Source organism: Bufo bufo, chromosome 3, assembly GCF_905171765.1.
Source record: "Bufo bufo chromosome 3, aBufBuf1.1, whole genome shotgun sequence".
Classification (NCBI taxonomy): Eukaryota; Metazoa; Chordata; class Amphibia; order Anura; family Bufonidae; genus Bufo; species Bufo bufo.
The window spans coordinates 48,215,304-48,237,126 of record NC_053391.1 but is presented as its reverse complement, the minus strand read 5'-3'; the positions used below and the strand labels follow the sequence as shown (position 1 = coordinate 48,237,126).

Sequence of the window (21,823 nt, the reverse complement as noted above, 5' to 3'; positions counted from 1 at the left end):
ACAGATCTGGAGAAAGGTACAAAAGATTCTGCGGCACCGAAAGTTCCCAGGAGCACAGTGGCCTCCATAATTCTTAAATGGAAGATGTTTGGAATAGCCAGGACTCTTCCTAGAGCTGGCTGCCCCACCAAACTAAGTAATCAAGAGAGAACAGCCTTGGTAAGAAAGGTGACCAAGAACTCAATGGTCAATCTGGCTGAGCTCCAAAGATCCTGTGTGCAGATGGGAGAAACTTCCAGAAGGCCAATCATCATTGCAGCACTCCACCAATTTGTCCAGTGGCCAGAAAAAAGCCTCTCCTCAGTAAAAGACACATGAACGCCACCTGGAGTTTTCAAAAAGAAGCAAAAATGTCTCTCAGATTGTAAGAAACAATATCCTCTGGTCTGATGAAACCAAGATTGAACTTTTTGTATTCAATCCTAAGTGTCATGTCTGGATGAAACCAGGCACTGCTCATCAGCTGCCCAATACCATCCCTACAGTAAAGCATGGTGATATCATCATCATGCTGTGGGGGTGTTTTTCAGTGGCTTGGACAGGGAAACTGGTCAAAGTTGAGGTAAAGCTAAATGGAATAAACTACAGAGATATTCTTAATGAAAACCTGATCCAGAGTGCTCTGGACCTCAGACGTGGCCTAAGGTTCACCTTCCAATAACCCAATGACACTAAGCGTACAGCCAAGACAACAGAGAAGTGGGTTAGGGACAGCTCTGTGAATGTCCTTGAGTGGCCAGGCCTGAACCCTGACTTCAACCCAACAGACCACATCTCTGGAGAGACTTGAAAATGGCTGTCCACTGACGGTCCCTATTCAACCTGACAGAGCTTGAGAGGATCTGCAGAGAGAAGGGCAGAAAATCTCCAAATCCAGGTGTGCAAACCTTGTGGCATCATACCTAAGAAAACTGGAGGCTGTAATCGGTGCCAAAAGGGCTTCAACTGAGTCCTGAGAAAAAGGTCTGAATACTTATGTCAATGTAAGATTTTAGTTTTTAAATTACCAAAGATTTCTGATATTCGGTTTTTACTTTCTTTTTATGGGGGATTGAGTGCAGAATGATGCGAAAAAACGAACTTTTTTTTTTTATTTAACACAAGGCTACAACATGACAAAATGTGAAAAAAAGGGAAAGGTTCTGACTCTGAAGACTTATCGAATGTATATATATATATATATATATATATATATACATACAGCAAAAACGAAGGCAGCACTCCAAGTTTGTGAAAAAAGTGGAAGGTTTATTCACCCAACCAGCAGCAACGTTTCAGCTCTCTCTATGGAGCCTTTGTCCAGCTGAGTAACATGTGCATAATGGCATACATAAATAGTGGCAGTGATTAACATGATTACAAATCAATTCCAATGGTCATAAACATAAATAGGATGAATATAAAAATTTACAGTCATATAAAGGGTATAATTCATCCGTACAGCTAGTGTACATATAGTGACGAGTAGGCGCATACATAAAAATTCATAGTGTAATTCATACTGTGTACAATATGCTCCAATCTTACATAATCAGTGATTATTGCAGAAGTGAACAAATATGTGAATAAATTAAAGAAATTACTTAAAAACCTTTGAATGGGTAAGAGGCTGAAGCAACATGGTGGAGACTGCTGGCGTCCGGAAACAGCAGCTGCGCATATGCCGCGCCGCATATTATCGCGAGACTTGCATCAAAACTGAGTGACGTCGCTGGCCATAACAAAGATGGCCACAATGGAAAAAATGGAGTGAGGTCGCATGCGCCACCAGGCGTTAACGCCCATCCAGCTTCACAGAGTACTAGTTAATAAGATATATACCGCATTTTCAGCAGAGAAGCCGATCCATAGATCGGGGGCCGGCGGTTCAATGCCGGTCACCGTCAGGACATCCGTCATGACAGGGGGGCGTGGTTCTCATACCAACTCCACCCCATCGTCCAGATATATCGGCGCATCCGCTCCAAAGCGCTCGTACTTGTCATGTAGTAGCCGATCCAAATCAGGGATCAGTCATAACAGACTGCAAGAGCCCAAGGATCCAATGCATCGGTAAACTTGCAATAACAAAGATATATGAAAAATTTATAAAAAAATGAGGATAACAGCAGGATTATCCAACCGTCCGTGTGGTGTGACCCCAGTCCCACTTACAGGGGCTAGAGCCACAGCAGACAGGCAGGGACAATCGCTTCACCATTCAGCATCGCAGATAAGTACAAGAATGTAAATGAGGATCGCCGACACAGTTCCTCCAGTCTTCACCCCAACTACCATTCATAGTATGAAGTCATAATAAGATCCTGTATAAAACAGAGAAGATAAGGAGAAAACCAATTAGATAGATAGCACATGTTATTTTCCATAAACGTAATCAGAAAAAGAAAGGACATGCATAGTCAGCAGTCAGACTATCCTGAACTCCACATTTAAGCCCTGGGGTTTCAGGGTGCCCAAAGTATAGATCCAGTATAGTTCACGTTTTTTTAAAAGTTTGACACGATCACCCCCACGTCTGGAAGGGGTTATTTGTTCCAGAATTCTAAATCTTAGGTCATTTTGTGTGTGTTTGGCATCAGCAAAATGTTTTGACACTGGGAGGTCCATTTTTTGTTTCCGAATGGAATAGCGATGTTGGTTGAGACGGGTTTTGACGTCCCAAGTAGTCTCCCCAATGTATAGAAGGTTACAAGGGCAAATCAGCAAGTAAACAACATAGGACGAGTCACATGTTAGGTACTGTCTGATTTTCACATTCTGTCCTGAAATTGGATGGGGAAATGTATCACCTTTCAGCATCAGCTTGCAGTTAATGCAATTATAACATGGGTAGCAACCCTTCCTGGTGGACCCAAAGTAAGACTCGCATGTCTCCCTGGATGTGCCAATATCTGATTTAACCAGTCTGTCGCCTGGTATATATCTTATTAACTAGTACTCTGTGAAGCTGGATGGGCGTTAACGCCTGGTGGCGCATGCGACCTCACTCCATTTTTTCCATTGTGGCCATCTTTGTTATGGCCAGCGACGTCACTCAGTTTTGATGCAAGTCTCGCGATAATATGCGGCGCGGCATATGCGCAGCTGCTGTTTCCGGACGCCAGCAGTCTCCACCATGTTGCTTCAGCCTCTTACCCATTCAAAGGTTTTTAAGTAATTTCTTTAATTTATTCACATATTTGTTCACTTCTGCAATAATCACTGATTATGTAAGATTGGAGCATATTGTACACAGTATGAATTACACTATGAATTTTTATGTATGCGCCTACTCGTCACTATATGTACACTAGCTGTACGGATGAATTATACCCTTTATATGACTGTAAATTTTTATATTCATCCTATTTATGTTTATGACCATTGGAATTGATTTGTAATCATGTTAATCACTGCCACTATTTATGTATGCCATTATGCACATGTTACTCAGCTGGACAAAGGCTCCATAGAGAGAGCTGAAACGTTGCTGCTGGTTGGGTGAATAAACCTTCCACTTTTTTCACAAACTTGGAGTGCTGCCTTCGTTTTTGCTGTATGTCTACAATCTGGACCTTGGTCACAGGTCTCATAAGGAGGACTTTTTGCACCCACATTTATTTTTTGAGTGCTGCTTCTTTTCTTTTCTCTTCTATATATATATATATATATATATATATATATATATACATATACATACGAACAATGGTATGGTATCACATGCTCATAGTGTCCATCTGTAATCACTCCATCTTATCTCGTGCTGGTTGCTACAATAAGTATTACGTTACATGGTTTAAAAGGAAGGAAACCCCGTCCCCTGTAACCTTCCTGTTCCACCTCTTATCTACATACTTAGCCATCTTAAGTGTTTCTTATCTACATATGAAAACATGATATATGAAATAATTTCCGTTTCCTGTTGGGAAATGAAGTAATTCTATAATAATCACATATATAATTCTGAGAGGATTCCGGGAGATCTTCGTGTAAATTGAAAATGTTCTCCATCTTCATATTTTTTTGGGAAAATCTGATTTTGGATTCATTAGAACAGAGCCTTCTTTGGAGATTCTATCAAAAATGCCCAGAGCATGTTGTGCTATACTGTCTGGTAAAATACGGACATCATGATGGAATGGACTATAGTCAATGGGGTCCATCGGGTGTCACTGGTGTCCATCATATGACAGATCCAGGACTACCATTGTTTTCCTTGTTCTGCTTCTAGGACGGAGTAGAATAATGGAAATTACACAGCAGATATGGATGAAGCCTAATAATCCAGGCTGAGATGTTGCACAATGGTTCTGGCTTAACCGCAATAGCTCCAGTCATAACTGAAGTCATGGAGCATGTCCACAGGTTCTAAAGCTGACAACAAAAAATGCACATAGCCAGTACAAAAACAACCTGATGGATCTATGAACAGTTAGAAATCAAAATGCAACAACTCCACCTTGTCCAGTTCAAGATTTACATCTCAGGAAGCCTGAGGGAACTGATTATCTGGCGCATTAACCTCCACCCATCAAGTAGCTCACACCTTAGAGGGGTTATACCATGATTGATGTAAAGCAGGGGTGTCCAAACTTTTTTCGAGGAGGGCCAGATTTGATGAAGTGAACATGTGCGAGGGCCGACCATTTTGCCCAACATTCTTTGAACCATTAAAATGACATGCAAATTAACTATTTTATGCAAATTTTATTGCAAACGGCATACCTTTCATTTTGTGACTTGGATGACAAATCTAAACAGGTGTTAAATCACTCTGCCTTCAATATAAAAAACAGGAGGCAGAAATATGTCGGAAACAGTACATTACAAGGTTGTCTGTTAACTTTTAAATTCCAAAAATGTGAACAGGAACATAACACCAAGTATGCTCATATGTTCAAATATATTTATAACTGATTGACCAACTGACATTAAAGGGAACCTGTCATCAACTTTATTCCGCCCATACTATACTAAAGGCAGAATAAAGTAGAGACAGGTGAGTTGATTTCAGCGGTCTGTCATTTATAAGTTAAAAGTAAGTGGTTGCCAAGAACCAACATTACAATCATTGCAGACTGGGCCTGGAGAAGAGTCCCGGCCACCTGAAAAGAGTCATGGTTATTCATAGATTCCTGCCTCCTTCTGATGACTGAGTCTTCTACCTAGTTCCCTTTCTCTCTAGGAGAGAACTGCCAATCATCAGCAGATGGTCGGGGAGAGCAGGAGATTATGAATAACCAGGACTCTTCTCAGGTAGATATGACTCTTTTCCAGGTAGATATGACTCTTTTCCAGGTAGATATGACTCTTTTCCAGGTAGATATGACTCTTTTGTTATGTCGACTAGAAACCCTAAATCAGCCAGCCAAATAGGATCAAATAGTTCTCGCATCGGTTGTCCCTTTGTTTCCAAGAATTCTCCAATTTCTTTTCTGAGAGAGTAGAAACGCTGCAGTGCAGACCCTCGACTGAGCCATCTTACATCGTTATGATATAAAACATCTTCGTATTCAGCCTGGATATCCAGTAGAAACTGTTTAAACTTGCGGTGGCACAGGGCTCTAGAGCGAATAAAATTAATGGTCTTTAGCACCGGTTTCATAACATGGTCATATTTGAGATGTTTAGCACAGAGAACTTGTTGATGAATGATACCATGCAGTTTAATAGCTTTGCCTCCTTCTTCGATCACCTTGTTACAGATTAGGGTTGATAATCCACTTCGTTCACCAGCCATGGCAGGTGCCCCATCAGTAATTATCCCAGTAACTTTGTTCCAAGGCAGTTTCATGTCATCTATGGCAGAACTAACAGAAACAAATAAATCTGTTCCTCTTGTTTGATCCTTAAGGCTCTGGAGGTCAAGTAGCTCTTCAGTCACATTCATTTCATCGTCCACCCCTCTGTGTCAGAGAGGTCCGTGCTTTCATCACAGGCTATTGAAAAGAAGTCAAAATCAACTCCTTTTGACGTTAACTGTCTCTTAATATCTGATGAAATTTCTTCTACTCTCCGTGCTACAGTGTTACGAGCCAGGCAAATGTTGGAAAACTCTGACTTCTTCTCGGGACAGATATTCTGCACCATTTTCATAACGCATTCTTTAATAAAGTCACCCTCAACAAAAGATTTGCAATTTTTAGCAATTAACGTTGCTAACTCATAGCTAGCCCTTGTGGCATTTTTATTTGACTCACGGGCTCTTGTAAAAAATCGCTGTTGTGACATTAAAACAGCTTCAAGTCGCTTCACCTTGTCACTGCGGTCGCGCCCTGTTAGCTTGTCGTATGTGCTGTGTCTCAACTGGTAGTGTCTCTTGACATTAAATTCCTTATTAACAGCCACAGTTTCTTGGCATATTAGATAAACACAGTGATTCCTTATTTCAGTGAAAAAATATTCCACTTTCTACCTGTCCTGGAAGCGGCGTCCCTCACTGTCAACTTTTTTTTTCCTATTTGTAGTTGCCATTATAAAAATTGGCCAGATGGGGAGAAGTTATTTGTAGAGAGTACTAGGAGCACAATCAGATATTCAGATTCTAGCCCAGTGACGTACAGTGAGGGGTTAATGAAGGGTATGACAGCTTGCTACCACTGATTCGGATTATGCCCCCTTTTCTGCTTTAGTTCACAGCCCAGCCTGCAAGTGTGTGTTTTTTTCCTCAATAGACTCAAATAGGCTCAATAGCCCTTATGGTCGCCCTGGCCTTGTGGCTGTAAGTGTGGAGGCGCAGGGAGAAGGAAAGGCGACGTTAATTGGTGATGACTTTGATTATTATGTTTGGACCTGGAACTCAGCGCTAGAACGCAGCCAGAAACGTTTTAATAAATTTTTTCTTCTACATTTGTGACCTTCACACTGAATAAATGTCCTCTGGGGGTAATGTGATCCGTGGAGGTAGGAGACCTCAACAAACTGCTACTTAACCGATCACAATTATGTTTTATGTGCAGTAAGATAATTTGGGCCGATATTCTGGCCTTACAAGACAAGAAAAGCCGAGATATCGCGTTGTCCGAGATCTTGTGACGTCAGAGATCTCGTGACATCTGAGATTTGGGCTTTCCTTCTCCCTGAGCCCAAATCCCGCGAGATCTCGGACATTGTGAGATCTCGGCTTTCCTTCTCTGTGAAGGCAAAGACCAAATCCCGCGTGATCTCGGACGTCGCCGCGAGATTTGGCCTTTGCTGATTCAGCCTCTTCCTGTGAAGCTGTGGGCTCCCGGTGAGTAGCTGGCGGTGACTGGTGAGAGGGGTCGGGGGCCGGAATACCCATGATTTAATCAAACCTCTGTGGGGCCGTTTTACTCCGGACCGCGGGCCGCAATTGGCCCGCGGGCCGGACTTTGGACATGCCTGATGTAAAGCTTGAACCAGCCCTGTACATCACATGGACCTAGAGGTCTCTTCTTTCATTGCTCCATTTACTGTGGTAGATTCTCTTTAGGCTGGAAGCTCAGTGGGTGTGTTCTCTCTCAGGCGTTATGCCCTTTCAGCTGCAGTTGCTTTCCCATCACAGCTCAGGGGGCATTTCCTTTCTGCAGCAGCTCTCACCCTGTAACTGTTACAGCTTCTAAGAGAATTCTAGAAATGGCTGAGGGCAGTTCAAGGATGGAAGTGAGCATGTGCGGCCACCTAAGCAGGTGGACGTGCATATTACTATACAGATTAAACATCAGGGGGTGCCATTATAAAGAGCTAAAGAGAATATCTCACCAGTGAAGCATTTTTGTAACAGAAAATAAATTACAAAAGTAACTATTTTTTAAAGCTGAATTATATTAAAATATAACATTTAATGGTGGGACAATGTCTTTAAGTCATATGTGTCACAATTTTTGGAAGGAGCATGACCAAAGTAAAATTAGCAGATATTTTGTGTCCAACCTCCTGTCCCCTGGATTTCAGTCCTGGATCTATATTTGTCCTGCGTTGCTAACTCTAATCTTTACTGGGGTATACGATATAACTGTAGCTTACCTATCGGGAAGATATAATGTATTCATCACTAATGACACTTACCTGTAGTGCAGTTTTTGCGAGGCACTTGTGATGTGGACTGTACATGGTTTCTAGTGATAACGAGGCACACTTTGGAGGGTTATGTGAAGGACGCCCATAGGACGCTGACTGGATGCTGACGGTGGAGTGGCGAGGACACTGGAGCATCAGGTGTTCCCCGTCACAGGCGGACACAGTGTGGTTCTGCAGCAGTTTTGTCAGATACCCTGGGACAAAGGAGAAAATCAGCCAAATCACTCACTACAAAGAGGACTCCAGCTAGGCCAGAACCAACTATATTGTCATCTGACTCTATTTGGAAAGACTTTCTGTACTTCTTTAATCAATTCTGTGTGCTTCACCCACTCAGGGTTGCCAACCAGAATTTTTCTTTTTTTTTTCTGGACAATTTATCCCAAAATTACGGACAAATTGGAAAACCTTAATGAATGACAAAGATTATAAGAAACACATGTCTATAGCTTTTTATGGACTGTCCAGAAATTTCGGAATAGTTTACATTCCTGCCCCCACTCCGGCCATTTCCAAGGCTCAACATGCAGGACACAGAGGCCAGAAACTAAAATATTTGAAGAGTGTTGGGACTGTTCACTGTATATGCACAGCCTCAGGTACTGAACTGATAGCAATGTTTATGTACTGTACCTACTTTTGCCAGTACCTGTACCCTAAAAATTGTACCTATGTAGTGCCCTGGAGCAGGCAGACTTTGAAGTGTGAACATTTGTGGACATTTGCCTGTTTCCCCTATGCAGTCATCAACTTCTTACTTTATTTCACTTTAAAGGGTTAACTTGCACTGACTTATACTGTTTAATACTGTGTAACTGTATTTATATGTACAAAGTATGTTGTCATATATATCCTGCTCATTTGCACTGTATTTGCACAGCACTGTGGCAAGGGTTAATGAACACAGAGACGTTTGGGACTTTCTAGCTAATAATGAAAAGCTCGTCATTTTCCTCAGTTCCACATAAGGTTTAAAGAAGAGCATGTTTTGAAGGGAAAAGGCCAGACTTGTTTACCACCAAAACCAGACAGACTGACCTTTTAAATGTCTGGTTACGCTGTCCAAAGACTTGCTTTTGTCTGGTAAAACTGCTGTGTCATTGCTATTGAGTATCACTGAAGCTCTAATGCAAGTTTATGAGAGATGGAAAGTGTAGCACTGTATTTATTGTGTTGAGTTTCTCCACTCCACCCCTTCCACTCGAAGGTTTTAGTTCTGCTAAAAACTGTATATAAAGGAGAGCAGTCAGGGCCCCTGGTGTTCTGCAGTTAGGGAACAGTGCTTAGAAGAAGAGACTTTGCCAGACTATTTGTATGACCAGAAGAAGATGCTGAGACAGGGATACTCTGCCACAGACCCTGGATCATCAGCCTTTGGCCAGGGTACCGGCCTTCTGAGAGAGAGAGCGAGACAGCTAGCTTAGTTCTTTCCTCAGCATCAAACCCTTCTTCAGCACTATGCCTCGCCTGTATTGTTTTGCACCTGAATTCCTCCAGTAAAGAAGCACACTGGTTTACTTCAGACCCTGACTCTCTGGACATATTTCCCGTTGGGGTGCGCCATGCCTTACCATCCCCTCTGGAGAGCAGCAACACCTGGTGACATCTCAACGATGTCCAAGGGACCCAGCATAGCTTTGGGGCCACCCCAAACCCGGCCAATGCACCTACTGCCACAAAACCAGCTTCATCACTGCGGACTGACTCACCAACACTCACTGGAACCAAGGGCACCCTGAACCACCATCAGGCAGGAATTCACCACTAGGATGTGCCCCAGGAGGAAGAAAGGGAGCGGCTTTCCCTTCACTGCATGTGTTTGACTCAAGGAGAACTGGAGAAGGATCACTGCCGTTAGTACTTCCACCAACCTCCTCACCGCAGCCACCACTCCCATCCTCTCCACTTCACACCTGCAGGGTGCTGCTTAACAGACTTTTGATGCTCTCAGAAATACTTTTTCTCTCATACTCATATTCTGTGTTCATCAATGGGGCTCACAACTTAATTTCTCCATCCCAGACACACACTAGAACCAATTTGATAGGAAGCCAGTCACCTATCAGTATGTTTTGGGTTGAGAAAGGAAACCATGAAACTGCAAAACCTACACAAACACAGGGAGAACATACTAATTGCATTCTGATGTTGTACTTAGTCTAGATTTGAATCCAGGACCCAGTGCTCACCTCTAGCCACCATGCTTCCTATAAGTAAACTTAAAGGCTTTGGGGGCATTTTTCTTTTTACTATTGCATTGTACTCATCTTGAGCTAAAAATCTTTTTTTCAATTGGTCTTTATTACACATTTTGAGCCCCTTACTCTGTACAGCTTTGAGATTTTTTAGTAGCATGCTCTGTGTTTTTACTGTGTTCCATCAGGAAGCTCAGCTGACGGCTCCTGATCTAACCTTATAAACACTCATTATAGCTCAGTTCTTATCTTACTGATGAGAAAGTGGCTTAAATAAATGTTTATGACCTTTTAGTAATTTAGGGATAAAGGTTATTAGATGACCGACACAAAGTAAAAGTGAAAGTACCATTCACAAAAACAGTTTACCCTTTGTGACAGAATGGCTATTTTTAATAAACACCAACTGAAAAAAAATATTTTTAGCCCAAAATGAGTAAAAGGCAATCATAGAAAAATTGTCCCCGAAGGTTCACATAGCCTTTAAAGGGGTTGTCCCACTGTAAGAATTCTGATCAGTGGAAGACTGACCGCTGGGACTAGGCTTAAGCAAATCGAGCTTCAGATCATAGAGCCGAAGTCGATTTATTAGAAAACTTTAGGGAAAACCCTAGGAAAACAGCATTAAAATGTATGGGCTCCGTGTATCAAAGACTTCGGTGAATGAATTCAGTATTCCTATATTCCTGTGTATTTAAAAACATTTTAAAATAGGAATCCGAAGTTGGCTTTGGAACCCAGGTACCAGCCAATACCAAAGCCAACTTCGGATTCCTATTTTAAAATGTTTTTAAATATGCAAATAGGAATACCGAAGTAAATTCTCTCTTCTCTTCTGTCATTGGAGAATGTTGAATAATTTTCCATCTAGAAGAACATGCTAGGAGTTGTAGTTTTGCAACGGTTGCAGAGCCACAGCTCAAGGACCACTCATCTAGAACATTTTGCCACCATTTACATGAGATGACAGCGCATTTTATGATCATGTTACAGATATAGAATTGCGGTATTTTGAAGCATCTGTGAAGAGCTGTAAGATCTATGGTGATGCCACCGCTATCTACAAGCCCCCATCACATTAAGGTATGCAGCTGGAGCGTACCCTGGTATTTCATGTTTTGGTATGGCCCAATTACCTTTTCAAGAAGGTGTGATGATGCATTCAAAGATGTCAAAACTGCAGGTGATTTAGAGATTGTGAGTGAAGTGGAGCCAGTATTCCCTGTCCACAGTGGCTCAGCAGTCCTCTCCTCATAGGAGTCCAGAGATGGAGGTCCACGGCTGACTGGTTACACACCTTAAAGCAATTCCATGTAGGTGAAATTCCTGTCTGAACATCCAATTGCATTAAAACTTCATAGTTTCTGCTTTGCCACCATTGAAGTTCCTTCATTCCTGGAGTTAAATTCCAGACTTTTCCTCTAATCTCGAGAAGGTTGATCTGAGAACCGTCGCTGGACAGCTGCCTGAATTCATGTGGTCTCTGCCTAGCAAGACGGTCTTGTACGAGCAGGAGCGGCCATCCAGAAGATGGTGCCCTGTGTGGTGCCGTTTATTGGTGCTGCCCTTCATGTAACGTACAAATAATCAATTCATGCAGGATCTTATACAATCGTCATATAGTATGGTGCCCATATAACACTGCCATATGTTTCCCAAATAAAAGTTCCATACAGTATAGCTGTCATACAATATGCTGCCCATATAACAGTGTCATATGTTGGCCAAATAATAGTTTCATACGATATAACAGTCATACAGTATGGTGCCCATATAAAAGTGCCTTATACTTCCCAAATAACAATCCCATACAGTATAATTGTCATACAGTATGGTGCCCACTCCACATAACAGTGCCATACATTGGCCAAATAACAGTTCCATACAGTATAAGTGTCATGCAGTATGGTGCCCATATACCAGTGCCATACATTGGCCAAATAACAGTTCCATACAGTATAAGTGTCATGCAGTATGGTGCCCATATATACCTTTACCAAATAACACATACAGTTGCCTAAAAAAAATACCATACAATGCAAATAAAACATTCTATAAGTACAGATGCAAAACAATGTTTAAATACCACCATAGTATGCTCACATAATACCAATATACAGCTTCATACAGAAAGTCCACCTAATAATAGTGCCATGCAGTGTTTAAATAATACTGCTATACAATTAATATTCATGCAAATAGCACCCATCCGGTGTCGGTGCATCCGAGGAGCCCCCTTCAGCACATGCGGCTGATGCCCATGTAACGCACTCCTACGGCCAGTCATGCTTACAATACTTATTCATAGTTTATCATTAAAGGGGTTGTCTCATGAAGGCAACCCCTGTCCAAATGCTCTAATAGGATATCCTAGAAGGGCGTGTCCCATGCCTCCCATGTGTCCCTCTTTTTGACCCAAGTCCCTCTGTCCCTCTTTGATCCTTAAATGTCCCTCTTTTTGACCTGGGGAATTAATGCATAAATGTTCATTAATAAATTTACTAAATTGTTCCTTACTAAAGTGTCTGTGTGGTTTCTACCTGTATATTAGACCATAACTGTGCAGTTTCTACCTTAAAATATAAATAATTAGATGATTTATGTGCTAATATTTAAATGGATATTAAAGACAAGAAAAAAAAAATTGTCCCGGGGCTCCACATGCTGTAAAAAAAAAAAAAAAAAAAAAGGAACTTAGGCTACTTTCACACCTGCGTTAGGTGCGGATCCGTCTGGTATCTGCACAGACGGATCCGCACCTATAATGCAAACGCTTAGATCCGTTCAGAACGGATCCGTTTGTATTAGCATGAACAAAAAAAAAAAAAAAAAAAATTTTTTTTTTTTTTTTTTGTTCATGATAATGCAAACGGATCCGTTTTGACTTTACATTGAAAGTCAATGGGGGACGGATCCGTTTGAAAATTGAGCCATATTGTGTCAGCTTCAAACGGATCCGTCCCCATTGACTTGCATTGTAAGTCTGAACGGATCCGTTTGCCTCCACACGGCCAGGCGGACACCCGAACGCTGCAAGCTACGTTCAGGGGTCCGCCTGCTGAATGCATTAGGGCTGGACGGATCCGTTCGGGGCCGCTTGTGAGAGCCTTCAAACGGAGCTCACAAGCGGAGCCCCGAACGCTAGTGTGAAAGTAGCCTTACTGATCCCCAGCTACTGCGGTTGTGAAGGAGTCAGTAATTATGCCTAGTATGAAAAAAATTGCAGCAATGCGCGCCAGCTTATAATATCCCTCTTTGCGATTTTCAAAAGTTGGGAGGTATGGTGTCCCACTATAAACACCCTTCTATGAGCCGTTCAGTAAGAGCCCCCCAACTCAGGCCAGCTCATTGATGACCACCATAAATTACTACTTTACATGGTCAATGCCGGGGAAACTTAGCAGACCACAACTTCCATGTGCAAAGTCTGATGTTCACCATGAGTTCTCAGAGGCGGATGTGGTGCAACTGCAACCCCACTTAAATTAGTGGTTTCAGGGGTCTAGCTAGGGGGGCTATTGTGGCATGGGTCTCAGCCGTTGGTTACCAGGGGTGCACCAACAAGCCACTTTGCCTGGGTCATAGGATAGTCAATAGTCACCTTTCCTGACATGTCTGCTTTATAACTACTAGTATTCTCCATGGAAATAGAAATTCTGGAGGATCTATTCTCATAACTGTATGGTGGCCTATTATTCCTACTATAAACGAGGAATGGCACAATGTACAATATTAAGAATAGACGCTCCTGAGTTGTCATTTCATGTGGGGTACAATTATTCGCTATAACAGATAGATCAGTAAAGGGGACAGCTCCTCTGACTCTGCCTGCCATGATGGCCAGATCTTCTGCACACCCGTAGAAGCTGCGTTAGGACCCAGGGCTTCATGAGGCCCATTCAGGTTAAATAACAAAATTTACAGCAAATATGGTACAATTTTTTTATTTTTATTTTTTTTGTCCAGTGCCGGATTAACAAGGTTTTAGTATTCTTGATCCTATAACTTGGAAATGTCTTTGAAGTAAGGCAGGGAAGACATCCATTGTCTCCCATCCCACGTCACATTCATCAAGTCACAACAAACCTCCGGACGACCACGTCTGACATAACTTGCAGGATGATTTACCTTGTGTGTAAACAGCTGCCTGCGCTCTAACGTCACACGGAAATCTTTAATACAAGAATGTTCCTGCTTTATTTGTACTTGTTCAGAGTGGCCTTTGTTGTACTTGTTGCATCCGTGTTGTGGGAGGTAATTCTATACTCACCGTTCCAACGTTTTCGTCTAAAAAATGTTAACAAGGTTTTTGACTTTTTAACTAATATAGTATGTAGTTGGTGGGGATCCGACACCCGGGACCCCCTACGATCAGCTTGATTGAGAAGGTACTAGCACTGCTGTTAGCGCCGTGGGAGAAGGCAGGACTCACAGGACTGCTGGTGCCTTCTCAGGGGATAGGTCGTCAGTTAAAAAGTATTGGAAAACCCCATAAAGGGGTTGTCTCACCTCAGACATTTGGGACATATCACTAGGATATGCTCCCAATGACTGATAGGTGCGGGTCCCACCTCTGGAACCTGCCCCTCTTTTTAGAACGGAGCCGGCAAAGTGAAGGAGTGGCTACCCTCCATTCATTTATATGGGAGCGCTAACAATAACCAAGTGGCGCACTCTGTACACGGGGAAGCAGCAGCCATCTTCAACAGAAAGCTGGATACAACACACGATGCACCACTGGCAAAAGGTTTTGGCGTCATCTCAGTTCCTTATCCTTCCCTGCACAATGACCTTTGTACAGGTCACAGAGGATGCCCACAACACTCTCCCATTGAAGGTATGAAGATATGAAATCAGAAATGAAACAATAGGGACAAAACAACTGATAGTGGACATGAAGTCTATGGTGGGCTTTATGTTGGCTGTTCAAATAAAACGTGTACATTGTGGCTCTAGAACAGGAGCACTAGGTAGCCCGGCGACAATGGCTAGGGTAGGGGGGAAAAAGATGGCAATAGGCACATGGTCATCGATGCCATTATAAATTAGAAGGTAATGGTGAGCCATCAAATACTTGGGGGGTGGTGAAGACCTACCTATGTCTGGTGGGTAATTGAAGAGTTATAAGACTGGATCATGACACTACCTCCTATGGTGTATGCCTAGAGTGACTGAGCCATATGTTACCTTAGGCCAATTTGGCACTTAGGGGGTGCATGTTGAACTGTAGGGGGTGCAAAAAATGTGTTATGACCTTGACAGTCAGACACAGGACTGGAACCTCTTGGGGGGGATTAGTTGTGGTAGTCATGCATGGCTTGCCCGGTGTGAAGTTGGGAGTTGGCGACAGGTGGACCCCAGCTCAGGGTCCATATAATTATTTTCCATCCATAGGTCCCATCCCAGGGCACATGAATTCTGGGATATGCAAACTACTACTAAACTGCTTCCTGCCCCATTTATGTGTCATCGCTACGTGCTGCACATCCACAAGTGGGATTTTGGTTATTCCATCAATACAGCTATCTCCAAAGATCGGTTTGTCCTGCCAATTTCGATTTTTTTACACACAGCCCCCCGGGAGCAAGGATGGACGAAATGAAAAACTTTAGTTTTCTCAGCGGGGGCAGCTGTGCTAATGTTCTCTGCGGCTCCCCAGACAATACCAACCCCCCATAAATAAGCTGAGAATCCGAATAGATCATGGAAAGTATTTATCTCAATCTGTGAATCTGTGTCCTGAAATCAATGCAGAAAATAAACAAAACGCTCCAAAAATGTGACATCTGCTGTTCTACATCAGCTTTTCTCACAGATTTGCTATTTATATATCTTGTGTATAGATGTAACTTAAAGGAGACCAACCAGAAGAAAATGATTTTAAAAAAAACAACTAACATTAAGTAAAGAAAATTCTTACTTGGAATGGATAATCAGAAAATGGAATACCTAAAATAAAAGTTTTTACAATAAAATGTATTTTTTATGTTTTACAGCGTTTTTATTTTTTATGTCACTATCCAAATAAGCCGAAATAAAATCTTGAAATATTCCAGTTCCCCCCCTGGCCACTACACCACAGGCTGATGCTCCATGTTTTTTTTGGTTTACTTTTCAGCTTTGTTGTATAGATTAGGGCAGAATGTGCAGAGTCATCTCATTATTATTAGGCAGGTTATTGATAGCTTTGTTGCACTGCTGGAGGCCTAGAAAAGGCAAGATAACATCAATATACACTATACACATCTTCCCTGTCATTCCCACTTTTGGTAGGTACTAACCACTGCATGCTGGTAACACTCCACCAGCCGTTTTGGAGATGCTCTGAGCCAGTCGTCTAGTCATCACAATTTGGCCCTTGTCAGAGTCCCTCCGATCCTTACCTATTTATCCCGCCTCCAACACATCAACTTTAGGAACTGACTCTTCACTTGCCGTCTAATATATTGCATATATATCACAGGATCAATGTTATTCAATTCACCTGTCCGTCACAGCTGATCGCTAGCTTATAAAAGGTAAAAAAACTACAACTTTATTATACAAGATCTGATAATGGTAGCAGTGACCGAAAATACAATGTTAATGGCAGCAACAATGATCATAGTTTCCTCCACTTGGATAAACCTAACGTTGCTTTCTACTCCCTTCCTCTCTCATAGGGCTCTTCCAGTTCTCACACGCACGCCCTCATCCTTTACACCGCTGATTACTTCCCCAGGTCTATTTTTTGTAAAGTACCTTCTTGTCACCTTCACATCTCTCATTCTCACACCAGAGCAGGCTCGCTCACTGCCGGCTAAAGATATAACATTTCCTTTCCTTAATTTAGTGATGTTAAGCTTCCTCGCATTGTCCCCACTTGGACGTGTGGCATAACTCGGCTTCTCAGTTTTTCTTTCGAAACACCTAGTGCCAGTGCAATGTCTTTTTCTAGTAACTGATCACACAGCACCATGTGTGACACGGCGTGAAAATCCAAAAATTGGGACTGTAGGGAAGATGGCACCTAAACACTGTGATCTATGGCCTCGGCATATTACAGTGCCAGGGGTGCCATATGAGCCTCAGTGGGCTACAACAAACCCAGGACCAGGGTAAGGCTTGGCACCAGCTACATATTTTGCAGGTTGTTTGCTTAGTGCCCAAGGGGCGACTGTTACTGTATAATTTATTTGCGCCCTTAGGCATAATCATTAGATGAAATAATATGTATGAAGTATTCATAGGGAAAAGAGGGTTCATACCCTACACCCTACATTAGCAGCTCCTTTCCTTGGGTAAACAAGTGTCCCATGGTGCTCCAGGTGTTTTCAATGTCTATCTGCACCCCTGACCCTAATATCACCCATATGAAGTGCGACCCTGAGCGGAGAGCTGGTGTAGCTGGTGGCAGAGACAAGAACTCGGTGTTGAAATTGGAACTCTTTGAACAGTTGAGAGTTTCTTCAACCACTTAACCAACCATGAAATACCTGTGTTAAGGAGTTGTATGGAGCGGGCTCACATGCTTAGCTTGCTCCATACATGGTGGGTGCCAGCTTGGAGGGGTTAGACAGGGGGAGCGGGTGGAATTGCAGGACTCTGATGGGTTGATATGACAGCCCGGGGCCTTGTGAAGGCTCCCAGCGCAGTCATAGTGATCTACCTGAAAAGCCAAGCCTTAGGCAGGGCCTGACAGGTAGCATGAACATCCCATAGACTGCAATAGTATTCTATGGGACAAGCGTTCAGTGGATCACATGGACAAAAAGTACAGTACATTTTTTTTTGTTTTATTTAAAAAATAAAAAAACACCAAAATATTAAACATTCAAATCATCCCCTTTCCCAATTTTACATATAAATATAAACTATAAAAAATAAACATAATAGGTATCACCACATCCAAATATGTCCAAATTATTAATATATAACAATATTTATCATGCGTTGTGAATGCCGATTAGGGTTGAGCGAATTGGGTTCAGATTGCTATATCCGAACCCCATTCGTTTAAAAACTTTGTTAATAAGATGGGCTCCGTCTTACTGTAAAATGTATGTCCTCCGTGGCGGTCTTTCCGAAGTTCCTGCATATATAGTGAGACTTACTTCTTCTCACTTCTATCACGTCAGTTCGTTTATTCGCATAAATTACGGTTTCAAAATACTAAGCCGAACTCTGCTTTGTGCCTCAGTAACAAAACTGGCTGCGGGTCCCAGCCATGGGACCCACACCTATAAGACAATGGGGGCATATCCTAGCGATATGCCCCCATTGTCTGTGATGAGACAACCCCTTTAAGGGATGGGTGCAGGACCCATGCATAGAACAGGGCCCCCAAAGTTAATGAGACCGCTCCAGCAGAGCCACCGCTCCATTCACTTCGGGAAAAAGCCAAGCCTGAGCTCGGCAATTTTTGGAACTCCCATAGAAATGAATAGAGGACGGCCGCACATGCACTTTGTGGAGGTCTGTTCTAGATGCAGGTAAAGAGGTAAGGCCCACCCCTATCTATGAGGTGGGGCCCACCCCTATCTATGACTGACCTATGACTGAGGTGAGACAACCCCTTTGATATTATTTGGTGAAACAGAACTTGATTTTGTAGAAAAATGGGTTTATTGCTGTTTAAGACTGAAAAAAGATAACGGTCGATTCAGTTCAGACAATTATCCTGCAATGAGGAAAGCAAGAACCTACTACATGATGTCCAAATCTTTCTTGTTGCCTCCATATCTGGCAATCAGAATAAATCAGGAACACAGAGGACAATGAGAGCGGTTATCCAGCGCTCGTCTCCTAAAATCACCAATGGTTACTCGTTCTAATTAAAACCATATCAATCTTGGTAGCCGTAAAAGATGCTTACGCGTTTAAAACCACTCCATGGGTCACAGCATGTCTAACACAAGGGAAGTTCCTGTTTTGAGAACAAACAGCACGCCACACAAGTGAAATGTCATTCAGATTAACCCTTGGTTGTCTATACTACAGTTATACTGCGGCTCGACCATCTTTCCCTTATTGCAACTGGTCATATTATATCAATGAGCTACTGTACATTGCATCACTACATGAATCATGAGGTCAGATTTCACCAGGGTCTAAATTTTAAGGGCTCATACACATGAACGTATTTTTGGTCCTTGTCTGTTCCGTTTTTTGCTGCCTGTATGCGGAACCATTCACTTCAATAGGGCCTCAAAAAAAAACGGAAATGATTCCGTGTGCATTCAGTGTCCGTATGTCCACATGTCCTGCAAAAAAATAGAACATGTCCTATTATTGTCTGCATTACGGACAAGGATAGGACTGTTCAATTATGGGCTGGCTGTTCCACACAGCCGGTATCCGTGTTTTGCGTATCCGCAATTTTCAGACCGCAAAACAACAATGGTCGTGTGCATGAGCCCTAAGACTGATTTAAAATATATCTATTGATTAATGAACCTATGAAATGTCGGATCCGTCCTGCCGCTAGTCAACGTGTGCCCCCGGACTGCCGCTCCGTCCCCATTGACTATAATGGGGGCAGGGGCGGAGTTCCGGCAGCGCACGGCGAGAGGCTACCGGAATAAAACTACGACATGTCCGACATTTATTCCGGCTGCCTCTCGCTGTGCGCTGCCGTGCCTCCGAATAGGGTTCGGAGCGGCAGTCCGGGGGCACACGTTCACTAGCGGCAGGATGGATCCGACAGGCTGTTCACCCGACTTAACAGCCTGCCGGAGGTCAGTGCCGCCAGTGTGAAAGTAGCCTTATTTAAAGGGGTTATGCCATGATTGATGTAAAAAAAAATGAAATGAAAATAAGAAATCATATCGTACATGACAATACATTTCTAACAAAGCTACAACCAGTCATCTACCTCACATAAATCCAGAGATCTCACCATTCACTGATCTAATTGCTCTACTAGATTATCTTTAACCTAGCAGCTAAGGAAAGTGTGTCCTTTCTGCTGCAGCTCTCTCCCAGTAACTGCCCCAGCTTCTAACACAACATATGTCTGGTGGCAGTTGAAGATTTAAACTGAGCGCGTGCGACCACCTCAGTGAGACGGACAAAAAATAAGGAAAAGAGCAAGCAGCAGGTGGCGCTATACTGATGTATTTTATTGAATAACTCAGTAGCTATAATCCATTTTTAATTACATGCAATTACAAAAGTGTTCAGATCCAGGTGCTTGCTTAAAAAATGTATAATGTGTTTCATGACACATCTCCTTTAAGTGACTTTTCAGCTGTGTGGTGTGCTGTATGTTCTTAAAACAGAAACTTCCCTTGGATTAGACATGCTATGGCGGAGAACCCATGCAAAGTGTCTTGAAACGCATAAGCGTCTTTTACGGATACCGAGGTTCATATGATTTTAATTAGAATAAACAATGATTGGTGATTTTATGAGGCGAGTGGACGAGCGCTGGATAACGCACTATCATTATAGTCTAAGTTGCTAACCCATAGCTGACATGGGGTGTCCTCCGTGCACCTTCTGCGACTGTGGATTGTATGCCGCCCATGTGGTCTTCTGGTGAGCTGGATACTGGATATCTTATTGCCAAGAGTGTTATTCAGAACTAATCTCTGGATCAATGACCCAAAAAACTCAGAACTGTAGCTAGGTATTTCTTCACCCAAAGATTCAGCGTGGCTTACCCACCTCATACACGTTCACACACAAAACTTAACTAAATTTGACCCCCATACATAACATACACACCACTATGCTGCACAAATACATAACACTGCTATACTACACACAAAGTACTGCTATACCACACACATATATTATACTGCAGTATGATACACACAAATACATACACGTTACATAATACAAATACACATTACACATATACTGTGTGTGTATATATATATATATATATATATATATATATACAGTACAGACCAAAAGTTTGGACACACCTTCTCATTCAAAGAGTTTTCTAAAATTTTCATGACTATGAAAATTGTAGATTCCCACTGAAGGCATCAAAACTATGAATTAACACATGTGGAATTATATACATAACAAACAAGTGTGAAACAACTGAAAATATGTCATATTCTAGGTTCTTCAAAGTAGCCACCTTTTGCTTTGATTACTGCTTTGCACACTCTTGGCATTCTCTTGATGAGCTTCAAGAGGTAGTCCCCTGAAATGGTTTTCACTTCACAGGTGTGCCCTGTCAGGTTTAATAAGTGGGATTTCTTGCCTTATAAATGGGGTTGGGACCATCAGTTGCGCTGAGGAGAAGTCAGGTGGATACACAGCTGATAGTCCTACTGAATAAACTGTTAGAATTTGTATTATGGCAAGAAAAAAGCAGCTAAGTAAAGAAAAACGAGTGGCCATCATTACTTTAAGAAATGAAGGTCAGTCAGTCAGCCGAAAAATTGGGAAAACTTTGAAAGTAAGGGCTATTTGACCATGAAGGAGAGTGATGGGGTGCTGCGCCAGATGACCTGGCCTCCACAGTCACCGGACCTGAACCCAATCGGGATGGTTTGGGGTGAGCTGGACCGCAGAGTGAAGGCAAAAGGGCCAACAAGTGCTAAGCATCTCTGGGAACTCCTTCAAGACTGTTGGAAGACCATTTCAGGGGACTACCTCTTGAAGCTCAT

At 42.5% G+C, this 21,823-nt stretch overlaps 1 protein-coding gene across 3 annotated transcripts in view; it reads right to left on the bottom strand.

Annotated features, from left to right (window-relative positions):
- The window catches only part of EVA1C (eva-1 homolog C), a 113,274-nt gene that overhangs the window by 38,051 nt on the left and 53,400 nt on the right, over nucleotides 1–21,823 (bottom strand). For all 3 annotated transcript variants that reach the window (XR_005777428.1, XM_040423193.1, XM_040423194.1), the window contains exon 2: nucleotides 8,008–8,213. Coding sequence is in view for 2 of the 3 variants with exons in the window: in XM_040423193.1 (XP_040279127.1) it covers nucleotides 8,008–8,213 (206 nt within the window). In the remaining variant the exon portion in view is untranslated. The remainder of the gene's footprint in view (nucleotides 1–8,007; nucleotides 8,214–21,823) is intronic.